Source organism: Sapajus apella, unplaced genomic scaffold (genome assembly GCF_009761245.1).
Source record: "Sapajus apella isolate SASKATOON/1434 unplaced genomic scaffold, GSC_monkey_1.0 scaffold17, whole genome shotgun sequence".
In the NCBI taxonomy this organism is placed as follows: domain Eukaryota; kingdom Metazoa; phylum Chordata; class Mammalia; order Primates; family Cebidae; genus Sapajus; species Sapajus apella.
In genome coordinates, this window is record NW_022436957.1 from 19,126,664 (window position 1) to 19,145,834 (window position 19,171).

General features: G+C 39.7%; 1 protein-coding gene across 1 annotated transcript in view; it reads left to right on the forward strand.

The window, feature by feature from the left end:
• The window catches only part of PTCHD1 (patched domain containing 1), a 58,418-nt gene that overhangs the window by 31,279 nt on the left and 7,968 nt on the right, over positions 1-19,171 (forward strand). The window contains exon 2 of the mRNA XM_032286123.1: positions 7,337-7,997. Coding sequence (XP_032142014.1) covers positions 7,337-7,997 — 661 coding nt within the window. The remainder of the gene's footprint in view (positions 1-7,336; positions 7,998-19,171) is intronic.

The following is a 19,171-nucleotide window of genomic DNA, read 5'->3' on the forward strand; positions in this document are numbered from 1 at the left end:
TAGCTCTCAAGAGTTTACAAAATGCATGCACATTCATCATCTCATTTGGCTTTCACCATGCCCATGATGAGACAAACTAAAGTCCCTTTACTCATGAGATTATTATATTCATGTGTTTACTCCACAATTGTTATGTGTTCCAGACACTGTTCTAGTTAATGGAGATGGAGAGATGGACCAAACAGAAACACGTTCCAGCATAGCAGGATTCACATTGTAGTGGGGGCAGCAGAATATAAACAAAGAGATGACGATAATGTCATGTCTTGATTAGTGCCATGAAAAAAATAAAATAAGAAAAGATGGTGTTGGGCAAGGAAGCTAGATTTTTTTTTAATTGGGGGTGGGCTCAGGAAAGATGATTGCATTTAAGCAGGGAAGTAAGAACACAAGTTTTTTAATGTCTGGAAGAAGTATGTCCCAGGCAGAATCAAGAGTGAGATGAGCAATGCAATGTGAGAATAGCGAGATAGGAGTCCAGAGAGCTCAGCAAGGAGAATGCTTCATGTCAGGGGCCACAGTCAACACTCTGAGCATGATGAGGAACTCTTGGGGGTTTTAAAGCAGGGAAGTGACATGTCTTCATAGGCTCTTTTTTTGTTTATCTCTAAGTCATGTGGTCAGCAAGACCCAGAACCAGGACTAAAATTGAAGCCTTCTGACTCCTGATAGTGTTTCTCCCATTCAGGTCCACTGTTGGTCATTCTCTAGACCTGAATGTCCTTGGCATGCTGTTTTTCCTGTTCCTTGCTTGGTTATTTGTGGTCTGCTAATCAAGTCTTAAAACCACTACTGCCTGTTCTCAAGCCTAAGCATTTGGCTCCTTGGGACTTCCCTTTGCCATTTGCCCAGACAATCAGCTTTAACATTCTCCCATTTCTGTGAGCATCGGGTCCTCTTAGAGCTATCCAGCAAAACTCATCACCCACAAACTAGCTCAACTACAGTTTAAGCTTGACCATGAAAATCAAGTGAGGATTAGGGAATTTAAAAATAGCCACTCTATCAGCCACTCTAAACACTCTAATCAGAAAGTTTAGCTTTACAGATTGCCAGGGATCTTCATGATAACAAGGATTTTTCCAAAAATCAAGACCAAGGGAAATTTTCTCCCAGATTATGGGAATAAAGAGATGGTTGAACCAGTAGTTCACTGTACTGTCTTTCTTATCCATACCAATGTGGAATTCAGCAAAAGTTGCAATCAGATATTGCAATTGCGTTTTTCTTCACCATCATTCTTCTTCGTTTCTAAAATCTCAGATTTCTCTGCTTCAGATCCAAAGCTGCCTTGTTTTTTCAGCCAAGCCTGCAAAGACAAACTCAGCTTGTTTGGAGACTACAATAGGGGCTGTCTTGGCTGCTTTTCAGTGTCAACACCCACTATAGCCCCCCTGTAGAGTAAGGAGCAAAACAGAAGTATTCCACTCTCCCAGACCTGCACTGGCATTGCAGTGCTAACAAAGGTGACCATTTGACTTTTTTCACTGGAGCAGGTCCGCATAGCATCAGGCACACATGTGCAGAGGAAGCGTGTGGATAGATAGTCACTTGTTTGGCTATACCCACAGCTTAAATTTGGTGTCCTCTGGAAATGTAATATTTCAAAGACAGAATGATATTTCTGTTCACTTATTAAGGGATGACTAACTTGCTTTTGGCTGCACTACAAATGAATCACGGTAACAATCCCTAACTTGCGACTTCTGGTGTTCTGATGTAATGCATTTCTATTAAAAGAAGAGGAAAGAGAGTGGGTGAGAGTGAGATCATGCAAAGACAGAACATAACACCAAGGGAGCTAGCGTAATTTATGAACTGCAGCAGCCAGATCCATCCACTTCAAGGTGTTTTCTTGCGTCCTGAGTGAAGGATACCTTGCCAGTTAGCACCTACCCATTTACAGTTGCAGAATATAGACTCAGATCAAGACATATAGTTTGGAGGGATTCAGTGAAGGAAACATTTCATTTAGGGGTGAAAACCAGCTATTCCTTGAAAGCATTTTTAAGCACTTTTGATTTAGTGCTTGGAAGCACTTGGAAGATAATATTTGGGGACAGACGATATAGGTTAAGAAGTCAAGCCATAATCTTCCTTCTTACTTTTTTTAAATGTATTCAGCTTATTTGGGAGTAGAAGAAGCGGGAAGGGGGTGGAAACGTGAGACAAGGAAAGGAAGGCAGCCTATAAAGGGGGTGTCATAAGGCTAACTCTCACTGGAGGTGACTGGAGCTCCATCCTGCTGGAACATGAGGAACCCATAGGAACTCCGGATCTTCCCTCACAGATGAGATTGCTTGGGGACTGCTTGAGGCTGCTCCCAGAGCGTGTTAATTGCCTTGCATGAGCAGAGTAGCCTTCCTGCCTTCCCTCTTCCCTTTTCAACAAGAAACAAATACAAAAAAAAAAAAAAAAATCCCTACAAAGTATTGTATAAGATCCTCTAAACCCACAGGCATTTTTCCTATGTTAATCACCACTCAGGAGCAGATACATCCTTCCTCCCTTCTGTACTGTCCTCTACAAAGTGTCCCTGCTGTCTTCTGAGGAAGATCTGCCAAGGAGAGGCAGAGAGGAAATTAGACTCTGGCCTGTCGTGACCAGCAGCCCACACTGGCTTTGTCCCAGGATCTGGCAGAAGGGGATTATAAGAGCCAGCGCTTCCCCAATGGGAAATAACTCAGAGAGAGGGAAATCTTTTTTTTAACTTTTTTTTTCAGTAAACCTATTTTCTCTACCCTGTTTTCCTCCTGGGTTTCATCTATCAGATCTGATTGCCTAAAAAGAACTTCATTGTGTCAGAAAAGCATGCCTCAAGTAGCTATAATGTTCAAATTGATATTTATTAAGTTAACTTTCTCTCACCTAGTATCTGATTATATAGTTTGTGGATGTCATTCATTTCAGAATTATGCAGTATTAGAACTGGAAGGGTCTGTCCTTAAAGATTAGCTAGACCAACACCCTTTCTTACTGATAAATATAAGACCTGAAGCTTCAGACTTAGAGTGGCATTCCTGAGGTTTCTGACACTCTTAAGGTAGGTAGCAGAAGCCACACTGGAAGTTAAAACTTATTACTGGATTCCACTGTGCCCCGTGACCTTTTTTCTTAGGAAGCCTATCTTCAAAAAGTTTTATTTAGCAACGCCAGAGGCTAGATGAAGAAAAATCATTAAACTCAAAACCCATCCCCTTCATTACCTGTTAATACTGCTATGAATGCTGCTGCTGTCTGAACATGAGTTTGGCTGTTTGGATTATGTCTGGTCTCTCTTATTGGATGCCAGATCTCCCGTAGTGGCCATCCCATAGCTCAGTCATATCCACTGCCAGTCATTTGATCCAGGTAGGCTGACAATTCTTTATCCATCCCCAACTTCTCTTTATGCTCACTGCTGAATGTGTTTGTCTAGGCTAAGTGTCCTGCTGTGGAGTAAGACTTGAGAATCGGGTCTACCCTTATTTACTGAGTCATCTTAGGTAGTGATTGAAAGTCTCCAGCCTTCAGTTTTACCAGCTATAAAATGAGGATAATAGTGTCACCATTTCCAGAGAGTCTCTGTTTTGAAAACATTTTTTAACTGTAAGTTAACCGTAAGTTTTTAACACTTAGAAAACTACTTACTGTTATCATTATCATTCTTAACCTGAAGGATGATGAGAGCAAAGAAGCTAATAATTTACATGATGTGTTCAGAGCCTTAAAACTAATCTCAATTTAACATTCAGTTTTGGCCTCTTTGGCAGCAAATACAATAATGGGTCAAAAATATTGTGATTGGAATTGACACTGGAATGGGCTTTACTAGTACAAAGCACTTGGCATTGTTCACTGTTAGGATTTTCCCTTTATTTTGAACATTACATCTCGTGATTTTTCCATGCGTGAATGCAAGCACACTAAATTCAGGGAAATTGTCCTATTATTGGCAGCATGGTAGATTTGATGAGCACTTGTTGAAAGTGTGTTGAATGAATAATCTAGAATCTATACATAGTTATAGAAACATGGATTATATGCTATTTTACATGACAGATTTAGACTACATTAAGGGTCAGGATGATTAGTTTGTCTCATTTTTTCCTTCTTTTTCTTTTCTGAGAAGAGTGTGTCTTTCCTAGTTCAGTAATAAGCTTATGTGGATTGCAGTTGTCCATTTTGTGGTTTATCTGGCTTCCTTTTCCTCCTGTGAATATATCTGATACTACAGTTTAGAACATCCACTAATGTTTCTACTGCCTTGAGTGGGGTTCTTCTAGGAAAGTAAATCAGGACACTCTAAAACTCAGTATAGATAGACGTCCAGCTAGCATGCACTGTATATCTGCTCATGGCTATGTAGATTTCCAAGAGTGGATTGTCTCTGTATTTGATGTGTACTCATAAGCACCAAAGATCAGAACTGAGCCACTTCAGAAGTCATAGAAGGGAGTCTCAACTCCTTATTATAACTCTTATTATCCTCTCATCTCTTATCCCACAGTAGAATCCTACAGATTCCCTCTGCTAGGTGGGTGGCCTCAGCCAACACCCTCTCTCTGGCTGCTTTGTCGCTCTGCAGAACCCTGCCACTCAGAAGCAAGAGTGACAGGTTCTGCCCACCATTCCATCAGAAAGTCAAGACGTTGCATCTTACAGCAGCTCTGATACTGGGTTAAGAAACCTTCCCTCTCAAACTTCATTAAGGTTCTCATTTTCCAAGACTTGCTCCTATGGTCTTGTAGTACAGGGGTTAACATGGTGTCTGCTTTCTTCAATGTATGGCCCTAGGGGTCATAGCAGTAGATCTGCGGAGCTGCAAGATCACTAAATAGTTTACAGCTCCCCACCCAGCAGAGCACGGTCGTCATAGAGAATGGATGGAAAATATCCCCTTGCTATAATTGGGTTCAGCCCTGTGGCTTAACACCATCTTATTTGGCAATCTTTTTCTCTTGACATATTTAGTAATCACTTTAAAAAAGATTTATAACACTGTTCATGGGAACAAACAATGCACTAAATATTACACTTAGGCATGCTTTCAATACCACTCCTTTTCTAGCCTATTCTGAATCTTTTCCCAAAGTCCTTCTTTAAAACTTATCAAAACTCTCTCTCGTCTTTAAATCCCTCTAAGTTCTTCATTCTTCTAAAATAATTTCATAATTTGAAATATTTTGTAGCTAGGAGTTCTTTTAATCAAAATTCACTGGGCCATGCTTAGAGAAGAGTTGATAAAAACACATTTTCACAGCTTAAAATCATTGAAGACATTTTGCTCACCATTAATCCCAAAGCATCAAAACAAACACTTAGCATATGGTTAGGCTGTGAAAATAGCCTCCTAGTTATCCCTGCATGTATGTGTTTGTGTGTGTGTGCACGCGCACGTGCGCACGCGTGTATGTGTTTACATATTTATATAAAGGAATTCAAATTATTTCAGCCAAACATAATACAATGAAATGTTTTCTGAACGTGTAGATTGGTACCCATGAAGAGATGTGGGGCAAGGGGCCACTGAGAATTAGGATTCTCAACTCATGCTCAGTGCTATTGAAAGGACTTTGACAGCTGGTGCCCCTCAGACATTTTTTTAAAAGCATAAGATCCCATTCATCCAGACACATGTGCAGCAAAATGTCTTAACAGATAATCTATTTAGAACAGATTTGAAAGAAAATATATCAGGATCATGGAGAAGGTAATGAGTTGTAGTGGCACAGCTACAGAACTCTGTGAATGTTAAATTCTAGTTTCTTTACAGATGAAATGTCCTTCATTCATCAGATATGTCATAATGGCTACCTATACTCTTGGGCAAGTCCACTCAGTGCTAAGCACAGTCGTAGATGTACTAGTTTAGTTAACATTCAACTACATGTTTGTCACTGGCCTCATTTTGCACAGAAAAAGCAAAGCCACCATGAAGATAAGCTGCTGGTGAGTCAAAACAGTTAAACTAAAGACCTGTGTAGCTACCACTGAAACAGTAACCTGGTGCCATTTTTAAAAAGGCAGTGATCGGCCCCGCCATTCCTAACTACATGGCCACCCTGAGCCCAGTTTTCTTATCTGTAAAGTGACTTGTTGAGAGAATTTAAGGCATGAAGCCCTGACACGTGGCAGTAGCTCATTTAAGTCCCTTACTCCCACCACACCCTCGACTGCCTTGTTTTCTTATCTTAGACAGTAGATTACACATACTCATACATATCTGAAATTGAGCATTTGTGGTGGGACAGTAAAAGCACACATTCAGGAATTACTTGCTAACAAGAACCTTAGGGATTCAGATGCCTAGAGGTGTATGGTAAGGGGCCAAGAGCGCAGGTTCTGGAACCAGACTGCCTGGTATAGCCCAGCTCTGCCTCTTACTATGTGTGTGACACTGGACAAGTGTCCTGGCTTCTCTAAATCTCAGTTTCCTCATCTCTATAATGAAGCTAGTACTGTACCTACTTTGTAATTTGTTGTAAGGATTAAATAAGTTTATCTGTATAAAGAGCCTAGAATTGTGCCTGGCGTGTAGTAGAGGCAGTTAAATTAGTGCTTGTATTCTCATATACACTTCGATGACAAGCATTCAGTACCTGGACACAGCAAATTCAACATGGGACAAGGTGTGTAGAATAAATTCCATTGTTCTCCTTTAGCATGATTCCCATATATCCCAGCCAGGGTCTTATAGTTACAGCTCCGTTCCCATATATGTAGGCAAGGAAAGCCAGAGAAAACAAGGACCCTCAAGGTAAACCTCTTGTTTTTTATGGTAGAGAGTGATTTAATTGGATGAAGAGATCATTTAGCTACCCTGCAAATCGGCATCAAAGGACGAGCCAGCAGAGGATCTCTGCATTTGTAACTGCACCTTAGTTCATTTTTTATGTTACATTTTGGAGAGGGAAACTGAACAGGGGACCTATATAAGATTTCCCAACAGTATAGACCAGTTGGGCCACAAATAAAGAACACTTGGAAAGAATTTTGGTGCTTTAATGCAGCATTTCTCAAACTTCAGCTGCATCAGAATTCCTAAGAGGGCTTGTGAAAACCCAGATACATCGGCTTCACCCCAGAGATTCTCATTTACCAGGTCTGGGGTGGGGCCTACGAATTTTCATTTCTAACAAGCTCCCAGGTTGTGCTGATGCTGTTGTTCTAGGGGTTACATTGTGAGAACCACTGGTCAGATGTGTGTTTTACATTCCTACTACCTACCTATTTCTGATCTAAGTTTATAACATTTAATTTGAACTGTTTAGCTCAGAGATGGAATGTCCACCCTCTCCAAAAAACAAAACCAGAAATATTTGATTAATAAATGCTATTATTTTTCTCCCTACAGTTGCATGCTGCTGTGACCAAGATCCAGGTTCCAAGGCCTGGTTTTAATTACACATTTGCCCATATATGTATCCTGAATAATGATAAGACTTGCATCGTGGATGACATAGTGCACGTCCTGGAAGAGCTAAAGAACGCTCGGGCCACCAATCGGACTAATTTTGCTATCACATACCCAATCACTCACTTAAAGGACGGGAGGGCTGTGTACAATGGGCACCAGCTTGGGGGCGTCACTGTGCACAGCAAAGACCGGGTGAAATCTGCAGAGGCCATCCAGCTTACCTACTACCTGCAGTCAATCAACAGTCTCAATGACATGGTGGCTGAGAGGTGGGAGTCCAGCTTCTGCGACACTGTCAGACTGTTTCAGAAATCCAACAGCAAAGTCAGAATGTACCCTTACACGTCCTCCTCACTGAGGGAAGATTTCCAGAAGACCAGCCGCGTATCAGAACGTTACCTGGTCACCAGCCTGATCCTGGTGGTCACCATGGCCATCCTTTGCTGCTCTATGCAGGACTGCGTCCGCAGCAAACCCTGGCTAGGCCTACTTGGATTGGTGACCATAAGCCTGGCCACTCTCACTGCAGCCGGGATCATCAATCTTACTGGTGGGAAATATAATTCTACCTTCCTGGGAGTCCCTTTCATCATGCTAGGTAATTACTACCCTTCATTTTTCTGTTTCCTCCTGCTGGTGGTGTTGACGGGGTTCCTGTTTAAAGGCCAGGAGTAGCCGTCTAACAACGTTGTTTCATTTACAGTATCTTCATTTTGCCCAAAAGTCCTGGGACCAACTCTATAAAGTGCTAGCAATCAGCAAGAAACAACCTAATTTGGTAAATATGCCAGAAATTCAAAGTCCTGGGTTCTAGCCCTGACTCTCCATTGAGTAGCCATGTGGTATTTAGCAGATATTAATCTTCTCTGTGTCCCAGTGTCTTAGGTTGGGCTTCCCCATAAGCAGGGTCCTGAAACAAAGATTTGGATACAAATAGTGTATTTGGGAGGTGAGCCCAGGAAGCACCAGTATGGAAGTGAGGAAGTGAGACAGGAAGGCAGGCAGTTGAAGGCATGTTAATGTGCCCAAGGTATATTACATTCTGCCCATTGCTGTGGACTCCTGTGGTTCAGCCCCAATGGGGACCTTTGAGAGACCTTATAAAACACCTCTCAGAGAGGTTCTCCCTGGGGGTGAGGAATTTGGGCTATTTACCCACACACCCTTTGTGATTCATTGAGGGCTGCTCCTCAGGGCAGTTAACTCCCAGCACTTCCCATGGAAGACTGAGCACACTCCTGCAGCCAGAGAAATCCTTCAGGTGACTGTAGTTGTAAGTCTTCAGCAAGATCAAGAATGGCGAATGGGAGAGCATGTTGGGTTGTCACTGATAGTGTCTGCTACTCTCAGTTTCCCCACCTTACGAATAGAGTGGATGTGAGCATCACACAAGAGGACATGATGTGTAAGAACTTTGAACATGACATGTGAGATACCAATAGGAGGGTAACCTTTTTTTCCTATTCTTACTATGAACTCAGGAGAATATTTTAAAGCAATGCTGATGGTGACAGCGTGCTTCCAGAGTGCTCACTTAGGTAAGCTGCAGGAGCTCCCTGATAGAGATTAACAGTCAAAACAAAGCCATAGTGATCATAGCATTGGTTGCCCTGTCCATATCATTGAAAATGGCATGCCCAGCTAGCCTGATGGCAGGGTTCTTGGGGACCAAGGATTCAAGAGATTCACTTTCCCCCTTTTCTATGGCAGCTTCTCATCAATTGCTTGAACAAAATTTAAATGTCATTTGGAATCAGATACTAACATGACAAATGAAGTGGTACTTTTTCCTTAACTGAGAAATAACCACTATTGAGTTCATTAGTGTGCCTTACGCCCTGTTTTAGAGTAGTAGAAAAGAATTTCCTCAGGAAATCTCAGCTGTGTTATGGGCAAATGATAATCAGGGTTGGTGGGGCTGCAAAGCCACAGAATTACATTCTCCCCTCCATTCTCTGTGGCCTGAGGAATTGAAACCTAGTCAATAACATATACTAGTAGCTTTTGTGAAGAGCTAGGCACTATAAGAAGACTGAGCAGCCTGATAATTTGCTAAATCACTTTACTTGTCACTGCTGAAAACAACAGAGAAGGAGGGTGCTGTACCTCCTCCTGAATTCAGTCTATTAAGAAAGCAGCATAACTTGCCTCTTTAAAATAACCCCAAGATCATGTGGGTTGACTGTGGAATACAAGGTGGTTCCTTGAAGAGTGAGGACTGAGTATTAGCAGCTTGCACAGAGGCTTGTATCAAGGTTTAAATTAAGATGTTTTGCTCATGATTAGTCACATGCTTGAATGTTTTAGAGGTTATGGGAAGGGTTTTCGTTTCATTTCATTTCTTAGCTTTTCATTTCCTTGTTGCTTTTGTGGGAGGAAGAGAAACAGGAATCAGAAAAGAGTGGGGAACTGAAGGGAGGTTGTAAGGCTCTGAAGGTGAGGCAAAAGATGCTGGGGCTAGTAAAAGGACAATCAGTGCTGATTTGGTGACATTCCAGATTGTTACCAGTGAGCTCAAAGCATGCTAGAATATTTAAAACTTCTGAAAAATTAATTTACTAAGTAAAATAAAATTACAATATTGAAAGTTTCTTAAAATTAATTTTAAATAAAGTAACATAGCAGTATTCAAAACTTCTTAAAGTTAATTTCACTAAAAAATGAAATGGTAATATTCAAAACTGTTTAAAGTTAGTTTTATAAATAAAGTAAACTGCAATATTTAAAATTTCTTAGACTTACTTTTTTGTACTTTTTAAAGAGGTTTTAAATATTGTAAGGGAAAGTCAACACAAAACAGACTATGCCAGATAGTATTGGTGCAGGGAAGGATGTAAGAGATGGTCGGATGGAAAGATGCTGTTAGCAGAGAAGTGTCTTTAAAAAACAAATCCAGAAATAGTAATGCCACAGCTCCACAAAGACTGAGTATCACTGAACTTTACATCAGAGTTCAATTCAGAAGAAATCTGGCATTTGCAGTGAAAGAGACCATCTACCACAGGTGCCCAATAAGACCTTGTTTGCAATTTGTGAAGAATGTTACATGCATTGATTTGATGGCAGCTTTTCCTGCTGATAATCAGATGCAATCTTTCTGTACATTCTCAGCCCAAAGAGTTCTCAAATTACTTAGTCAGAACATGAAAGGAAGCGACATGTTTTAGTAGCTAAGGCCCATTTGCAATAAATACTTTGCACGATGTAATGGGTACTTAATATGCTCATAAAGCTAACAGTGCCTGGATTTAGGATGGTCACCCTCCTGTATTTCTCAGATAAACTCTTCATTCTTAAGAGTTTATAAAATGAAATATAAGCAAGAGCAGCTTCATAAATGTTGCTTTCAAGGCTATCATTTAATTCTGGGTTTTTTTGCTTCCCAGCCCTAAAATGCCAGCAAATATTTCAAATGACCAAGAAGAAATGCAGTGCTAAGGGTTTTGCACTACAATAAACTGTCCAGTATTTAAATTTTCCTGTCTATAACTTAAAATGGCTGTACTTAACCTAAGCAGATTTAAGCAAAACTTCTTGATTTAGTATGTTATGTAAATACAATGTCAAATCAAATAAAAAGTATATAGCCTCATTTCAAAGGTAAAGTATCTCAGAAAAAGTCTCAAACACAGACATTTCCTTGGCTGTCAATAGGTCTATAATGTGATAAACATTATAGATTTAAAATTCAACAAACTGAACACTGTCAGTGTAATTCTGGTCACATAGGCCAAATCCAGCCAAATGCCAAAATGACATTAGATTTAGAATGGAAAATTTTAAGATCACGTGTGTCAAGCAGTATTAACCTGACAAAATTCCAGAAGATGAAAGAATTTGGATAAACTCTTAAGAGTTCACCATAATGGGATGTGACTGTGTGTTTCTAGCCAAGACGATGCGTGACAGTTCTGGCAATAAGAACATATCCTACACAGATGAATCATTTTGGCAATGATGTAAGCACAGATACATCATGATTTAGAATGTTTTTAATCAGTGTGCATACTAGATAATCCCACTTCTGCCAAAACCTCTGTCCAGATGAGTCATATCAGTTTGTTTAGAGCTGAAATCCTAAAAGGTCTACAGTATTATAAATGTTCATTGACATTTTTTAGTTACTATAATTTGGAGAAGAGTTTATTTGGTCTATACCCTTATCATGCATAAAATAATATCCCTTCTTTCCAAATATACCCATATCAAGTAGTGAGTTACTTGAACTGCTATTTGTGACTATATGATGCTCATTATTTTAATCTTTTAGGGAATTTCCTTTAAAGGATGAGGATTTACACCATTATTCTCCAGTTGGGTATGATTTTAAAAGTTGGCCATAGGTTTTTGATGTGCAAGCTGTCCTTACAGGCTTAATGTTTCCACGGATTTGCTGATCAAATACAAATCAGGAAAGGGATAGAATGTTAGAGGATATAGAAGGGAACCAAAGGAAAGTTTTATCCATTCTACATCTGGAGAGTTTGTTGCTTCATGTACATCCTCTACTGCTAAAAAGGAGAATTGAAATCATAGGGAAAGAGTTTAGATATTAGTTTCTACATGTCATCTAGTTTATAAGGGTTGCTTGGCATTTATTAAGATACAAGAGCCCCAGAGATGGTATGAGATGAAAAATACTCTTTAAGCCCTTTTTGAAATGTTTGGGACTTTGAGAAGGTCAGGTCCTCTCTTCCTTTTGAATTGTCCAACCAGGCCACTCAGATTCAAGGACATGAAAGGAAGAATTAGTGGATTCTTTCTAATTTGTGGATTATTGCTAGGAAAAGAATAATAGCAGGGAAGTTTGGCTTCTTTTAGCTGTGTATTTTAAGATTATTCATATGTAGCAGAAACCAGAAGATTGGGTTTCATTCTTCAAGAATATGTTCTCATATAATGCCACTTGAAATATAATGCAGTATGTGGAGCTCATAAAAAGGGAAGGGTAAAACCTCTCATGCAAAAAATTTAGTTGCAACTGAAAAACTGGAATTCTTAATTATTTTTGCTCTAAAATTAAGCAAATCTGAAAAGTTTTGCTTTCCTGATGAGTATTCTGATGTATTTCTCAAGTCATGAGAACATGGGGGGAAAAATTAGTCAGTTAATAATAAAATTTAAACCATACGAAATCGCCAATATCCAATCATTTTTGACCTACAAAGTTGGTACCACTATCTGGTCATTTTTGAACTACAAAAATGGTAATTTTTATGGTTCGACCTACTAATTATTGTAGAAATCCATTATTTGCAACAATATGACAGTTTGCCTGATGGAGTAGTATATTAGAATGCTGTGGAAATACTCTGCTTAGATATAAATCAGCAATAGGTTCAGCAGTTTCTAGAGAAAGAAAACTGATTTATAAGGGTTTTGTTGTTCACATTTTTGTGTACATCTGGTTTTTAAAAAGAGATATTTTATTTTGCAATATTTCCAAAGTTTGTCTCCCAAATATCTGTTTTTGTAATGGCCCATGGTCATTATGGAACTAATTTACAAGGAGATTATGTTATTTAGGTTTGTAATTTGTTCTTGCCCTTTTGTTCTTACACTCCACCAATCATATAGGGGTGAGAGCAGGTGGAAGGAAATAGGTTTAGGGGAATGGAACAAAACAAGTTTTATTGTTCTATTTTTAACCATAAAGTAAGACAAGAACAGGACTTGGGGGCACAAGTCCAGGAAGGCAGAACTCAGGCAAAGGAATACAAAGAGGCTTTGTCTATGACCCAGGATTCCCAGATATCCTGTGGGTGTTCTATCTACCCAGTCTTGCCCAGGGAATAAGGGAGTGACAGACCCCGTAAAGGTTGGGCAGCAGGAGGCAACATCAGGACACTGAACTAAAAATAGACCCTGAGGAGGAACACCTAGAATGTACATTTGGACTAGACTCTCAGAAAGTCACAGCTTGGCAGTCTGAACCAGATGGATATACAGAAACTCACAACCCAAGCAGGTTCATAGTTATTGTCAGGGAAACTCTGCATTTCACCAAGGCTACTTTATTACTCAAGAATCAAAATAGAGAGATGGAGCCCAAGAAAGGAATTCTATAGCCCCTTCTCTACATTGATTGGTGTAGCAACACTAACATTATGTTGCCTCTTCAGTAAAATAAATTTCACATCAGCCTACTATTTATCTTGTGTGTATGTGTGTCTTTATAACCTATGTGCATAATATATATTATATATCACATTGGCTGTATTACATATCATATGTAATATGATGTGTAATAAGCTCGTTATGTATTTATATGTATGCAATGTGTTTATAACATATATTATGTAATATATAGTACTTGAATATTTAAATAGAAGTGCTATATATTTCTCTATATATTATATGGTATAGAGTCCAACACTTTGTATGTAAATATATAAAATATATTTGAATAGGATATGCTATATATATATTTATATATTACATCTGTATTCTATATGAAAAGAAATTATACAATGACCATAGCATATATTATGGGCCACATTTATACACACTGGTCTTATATAATGTACATACACACAATATCTAAATACTTTACCTTTTAAAAAAGGAAGAGCTGTAAGCAAATTCATTTCTAGGGCAGCTATCTAGTGAAGAAAAATCATTTCTAAGACTAAAACCCAATGCTCTGATTCCAGTTTTCAAAATGTGACAAGTCTCTGGTACAAAGAATAAGATGTGTGTATTCCCCCTAATGCGAGCATCTGTCTTTACTTAAACAGAGTACACCTTTATTCCTACTCTTAACCATGAGACAAAACAGACAGCGATAAACCAAACAATTCAGCTTATAAAGTAAATGTTTATAACTGGCAAAGTGTAAATGTAACCCAATTAATGAACTTCTCCCTGAAAATAGATGTTACTCAACCCAGACATATATACACTTTAAATTTCTTCTCAAAAACACAAGAATCATAAATTTATGTGTATGTCATTGAAAAACAAGCACCTTATAAACATGAGCTACTTAGGGAAGCTTTTCTAAGAATAAAATAGGCTTTAAGCAGATTTTGCTCATGGATTATAGCCTGTGAATTTTTTAGAAGAATGTAGTAATTTTATTTCCATATATGAAATTTGGCACTGCCCAGGCATGCTATAAACAGCTTCACTGACTCATGATATTAAATGTTTTCACACTGAAACTGAAAGATCATCCATCAGTCAGCAAGCCATCCCATTTCTTCCTCCTTAGCCATTCCTTACTTTGAGGAACTCAGGATGAGGGATTCTGCTAGTGTGGAAAGGATTAAAATGTGAGTAGCACCCGAAGGCATCTGTCAGCTGCTGTGTTGTGGCTATGTATATTGGGACAGGTAGGAGAATCTGGGCCTGAAGAAAAATCTGACTTACAAAATCCAGAAGTATTATACAAAGTACATCAATTTGCCTATGATTATTCATTTAAAACCAAACAACAACAACAAAATCACCCAGACTGTCTCCAATAGCAAAACCACTAAATAAATTGAAAATATGATTCACTTCATGAGCAACTTTCCAGAAGTATATCTACTGGGTAAAGAAAGGTTAACTCTCAACTTTGTTAGTAGATTCTGTCTTACTCGATTGTAAACAACCGTGAAGGCTTTGGTCAGGCCCCAGAAAGTTCTGGGTGGCACTGAGATTTAATCTGTGAGGGTGCCTGATAGTCACCCTCAGTGACGAGAGGATTAGCCAGTTGAGTTTTTTCTACCATTAGTGTAATTTATCATCTATGCTGCTTTTTCTCTTCATTAGCTCCAAAGTCTGAGAGTTAACAACACATTCAGATGTAAACATTCTTTTGAAAAGAAAAACTATTAGCCTAAATTCTTTAGTATTTTATTAGGTGACAATTCCAATGTTTACTGCAAATAAAATTAATAAAAGTAGTTTTCTTTTTAAAAATCACACTCCTGGCCCAAATTTTGCTTCAACATTGGTGATGAGCTCTACTGGCCTGACAAAAAGCCCTAGTTGCTTCAGAGTATTCACTCATGAATAATTAGAACTTGGTGCTCCCCTCCCTCCCTTCCTCCCTCCCTCTCTCTCTCTCTTTCTCTCTCTCCTTCTCCTTATGAGTGTGTGTTTTCACCTATTGATATGCATGTGACAATACAGACATGCAATGTAACAAAAATAAAAAAACAAACATCTTGAATGTGCTTTTAAAGGATAAGAGAATGCTTTAAAAGCATTTTTATCTTCAAAATTTGATAGAAATCAGTATGTGTTTAACAGTTCCTGTTGGCAACTCTTCAGTCTTACACTGTGACTGTAAAAGAAGGCATGTCCTGGGATGTTGTATCATCCAGGGTGATCCTTGGGATATGAGAATGTCAGATATTGAGGTTCCTGATAGCCTAATCATGATACAGTCTTTTGCCTCAAGATCTCAGGCTGTGACCTGGCCCTCAAATGATGAGTCATGACTCCCATTCCCACCATAGGGTCCCTAGTGACCAAGATCAAAATCTGTTTGTATTTAGGTAGCTCCTCCCTGCCCCTGCCCCTGCCCCTGCCCCATGAGTTCTGTCACTGGGGAATCCTTGTGAAGAGACTTGGGACTTTGGAGATGGGAAATTATCATTTGCCAAAGTGATGCTTTATGCCAATGACATAGGCCCACTGGTCAGATTTAACAGAGAAGCCTATAGAACTCCTACTTGGTAGAGAAGTTTTTAAAACTAGAATGCAAAGCAAACAGTAGTACTTTTGCTTTTAAAATAACTTTTTAAAAATTGGGAAACAATAGTCGAACCTCTGAAAAGTATCTTCAGTCCACATGCAGTATCTGTCTACCTCTGTAAGATTTAGCCTCCCAGTTCTGCATACTGAACTACAGGCCCAAAGTTAAGAGAGCGGGATGGGCATGGTGGCTCATGCCTGTAATCCTAACATTTTGGGAGGCCGAGGCAGGCAGATTACCTGAGGTCAGGAGTTTGAGACCAGCCTGGCCAACATGATGAAACCCCATCTCTACTACAAATACAAAAAATTAGCCGGGCGGGGGTGGTGCATGCCTGTAATCTCAGCTACCTGGGAGGCTGAGGAGGGAGAATCACTGGAACCCGGGAGGCAGAGGCTGCAGTGAGCTGAAATCAGGCCACTGCACTCCAGCCTGGGAGACAGACTGAGACTCCATCTCAAAAAAATTAAAATAAAATAGAGAGCAATGAATGATGGTGATGCTAAAGGAGGGAGCCATCTACTGAAAGAGGAAAGTGGAGAGGAACAGAACCTACCAAAATCTATCTTCTCTGCCTCTCCTTGACTCCGAGTGTCCCAGTTTCTGGAGTGCTAGTAAAAGATAAGGTCCGACCTGACTGAAGAAAAAACTGAAGAAATTAATCTCTGTGAAATTCTCCTACCTGCCATTTCCTCTTTATTCCATCCCCACTTCCATTCTCTGTCCCATTCCTGACCAAAGGGAAGCTGCTTCAGTAGACCTCTGTCCCAGAGGAGTTTGCATTGAAAAGGATGCCCTTGAAAGACAAAACCAAGGGGAACTCAGCTATAATTCTGGCATTCTGGGGGGCAGGGTGGTCCTCCAGTCCTAGGGCTTTTGAAATATGTCTCCCCTTGAATCCAGGCCAGAAAACAGGGTCCTCACCAATGGGTTTTCCTATAGGATAACAGGCCAACCTCTTCAGCAAAAGTACCCAGCTGCGAGCCAGGTCTAGTGCCAGCCAGGCACTCCAGGCTGTTAATCCCTAAGAGGCAACCACAGCTTTGTTGGCACTTGTCCTTCCCTTGACTAACTAAGCTTCAGGAAGGAGGCCCAGTTATGGCATCAGCAAATGCCCCAGAAATCCGAAGGACTCTTATAAAATGCTATAGAACTCCAGTTTGGGGTTTAGGGTGTAGGCACCTGCTAGAGAAGTATAGCCTGAGAAACAGGAATCTGACCTATCAGGAATGGTAGTCGGGGCCTTTGGAGGCAAAGCCAATGACAACTAGCAACAAATGCTGAGTGATCAGTTAGAACAAATTCTTTCTCAGGGTCTCCTGTTGTTTCTGTGAGTGTATGCATGCACACACCTGTAGCAAGAAGAACTAAGGAAAGGCATTGTTTCCAAAAGCCCCTAAGAATAAAATTAGAATTCTCTTTGGAGCTGCCTCCAAACCAAGAACATATGCAAAAAGAGCCAGAAGTCAATATAAAAGATCAAACTATAGAAGGACAAGGCATTTAAAATGCAGCAACAGAACTCAAGAGAGAAGCTAACAGCCTACTTCCACCTTTCCTTGATTTTGATTATTTTCATTCCAGGCCCTGGAGCCTCAGTCTTGTCACCTAATATCTCTGTTAATTCAAATTCCTTTCCTCAGTTAGCCTCTAAGATTATTCAACAGCAAGGTAAGAAATTGATTCCTATTGTATTTTCCGAGAATCAGGGTCAGAAAATGTCATTGTAAAACATCACACTGGTTTTTAAAAACACTGCAAAACAGATTTAAGTTCTATTATATGACTAATTCTAATTCTGCTATATGCTTTATTTTTTTGCCATATTTAATGACTCAGTCCTAAAACCCTGTTTAAATTTTTGTGTGTTTCTGGCAAGTAAATATCATTAAAAAATTATTTGCCATTTACAGTGACCCCCTGAAGTGTGCTTTGCCCACCAAAACTTACTTGCTCTACGTGGCCCCAGAAAAAAAATGGTCAATATTGTTTCTTCAGGGGCAGTGCCTCAGAGGTGTTCTCTTTTTACCTTCATTGTCAAGGGAACGGTTACTTAATCAAAGGTCAATGGGTCCATCTTGAAAATATACTAGAAACAGATTTAATCATGTCCCTCTTCAGACTAGATGTTAACTACCTAAGCATAATTAACAACAGGATGCCAGTCAATGAGTGTACTTTTTACTTCACGTCTGGGGAGTTTGGGTTCCTTCAATTTAACAGGGGCCTTGGTGCTAGTTATCAAATTGACAGCCTTGACCTGACTTCTAAAAGTGGCTGTAAAATGATGCCCAGTAAATTAAGATAAATGCCAAATTCCTCTGAGGAAACGGGCCTAAATCATTACTATGAAATGGGCATTCAGGTTTGAGGCCAGCACTTTACAATAAGGATATAAATACCAGCCTGGGCATGAGGGAAGATGTGCACTTAACTATTGTATACACAAGATAACAGTGACTCACTTTGTTCAGCATTATGCTTGGCTGGAGATTTTAAATTCCTTTTTAAAAACAAGACTATTGTACCACAGGGTAAAGATTTTATTATCCTCAATAATGGGATTGAATATGCCAAGGCGTGGAAGCAGGAAATTAGATCTGCTGATCCCCAGTGCCAAGACAGGGGTTCTTGAAATCCACAATGGGTCACTTTGGTGGGCTTTCCATGGTTGCAGTGACCTGGAAACACAGGGACCCGAAGTAGGGAATGTCTGGCTCCAACTAGGAGAGGTGATAGAAGTCATGCTAGATCAGGTCCCAGGCAGCAGAATGGAGTCAGAACACGGGCACTTACTGTACCTCTGCTATTCCAGTATTGCTGAAATACTAACGCAGGAGGTGAAGGCACTAAGCAGTTAAGCAAAGGGGTTACTGATCTGGCTTTTTTCCACAGATGCCACTATGAAACAGTACAGAGAAGCTGACAGAGTCACTGCTGACGTATTATATCACTGCTTGATAAGTCATGTACAAGTAACCAAAATTGGTCAAACAGATCCCTGAAGACAAATTGCAAGTCATAAACCTTCAGCCTGAATCCTAATTTTTATCAATAGGCAGGAGAGTTCATATTAATCTTAT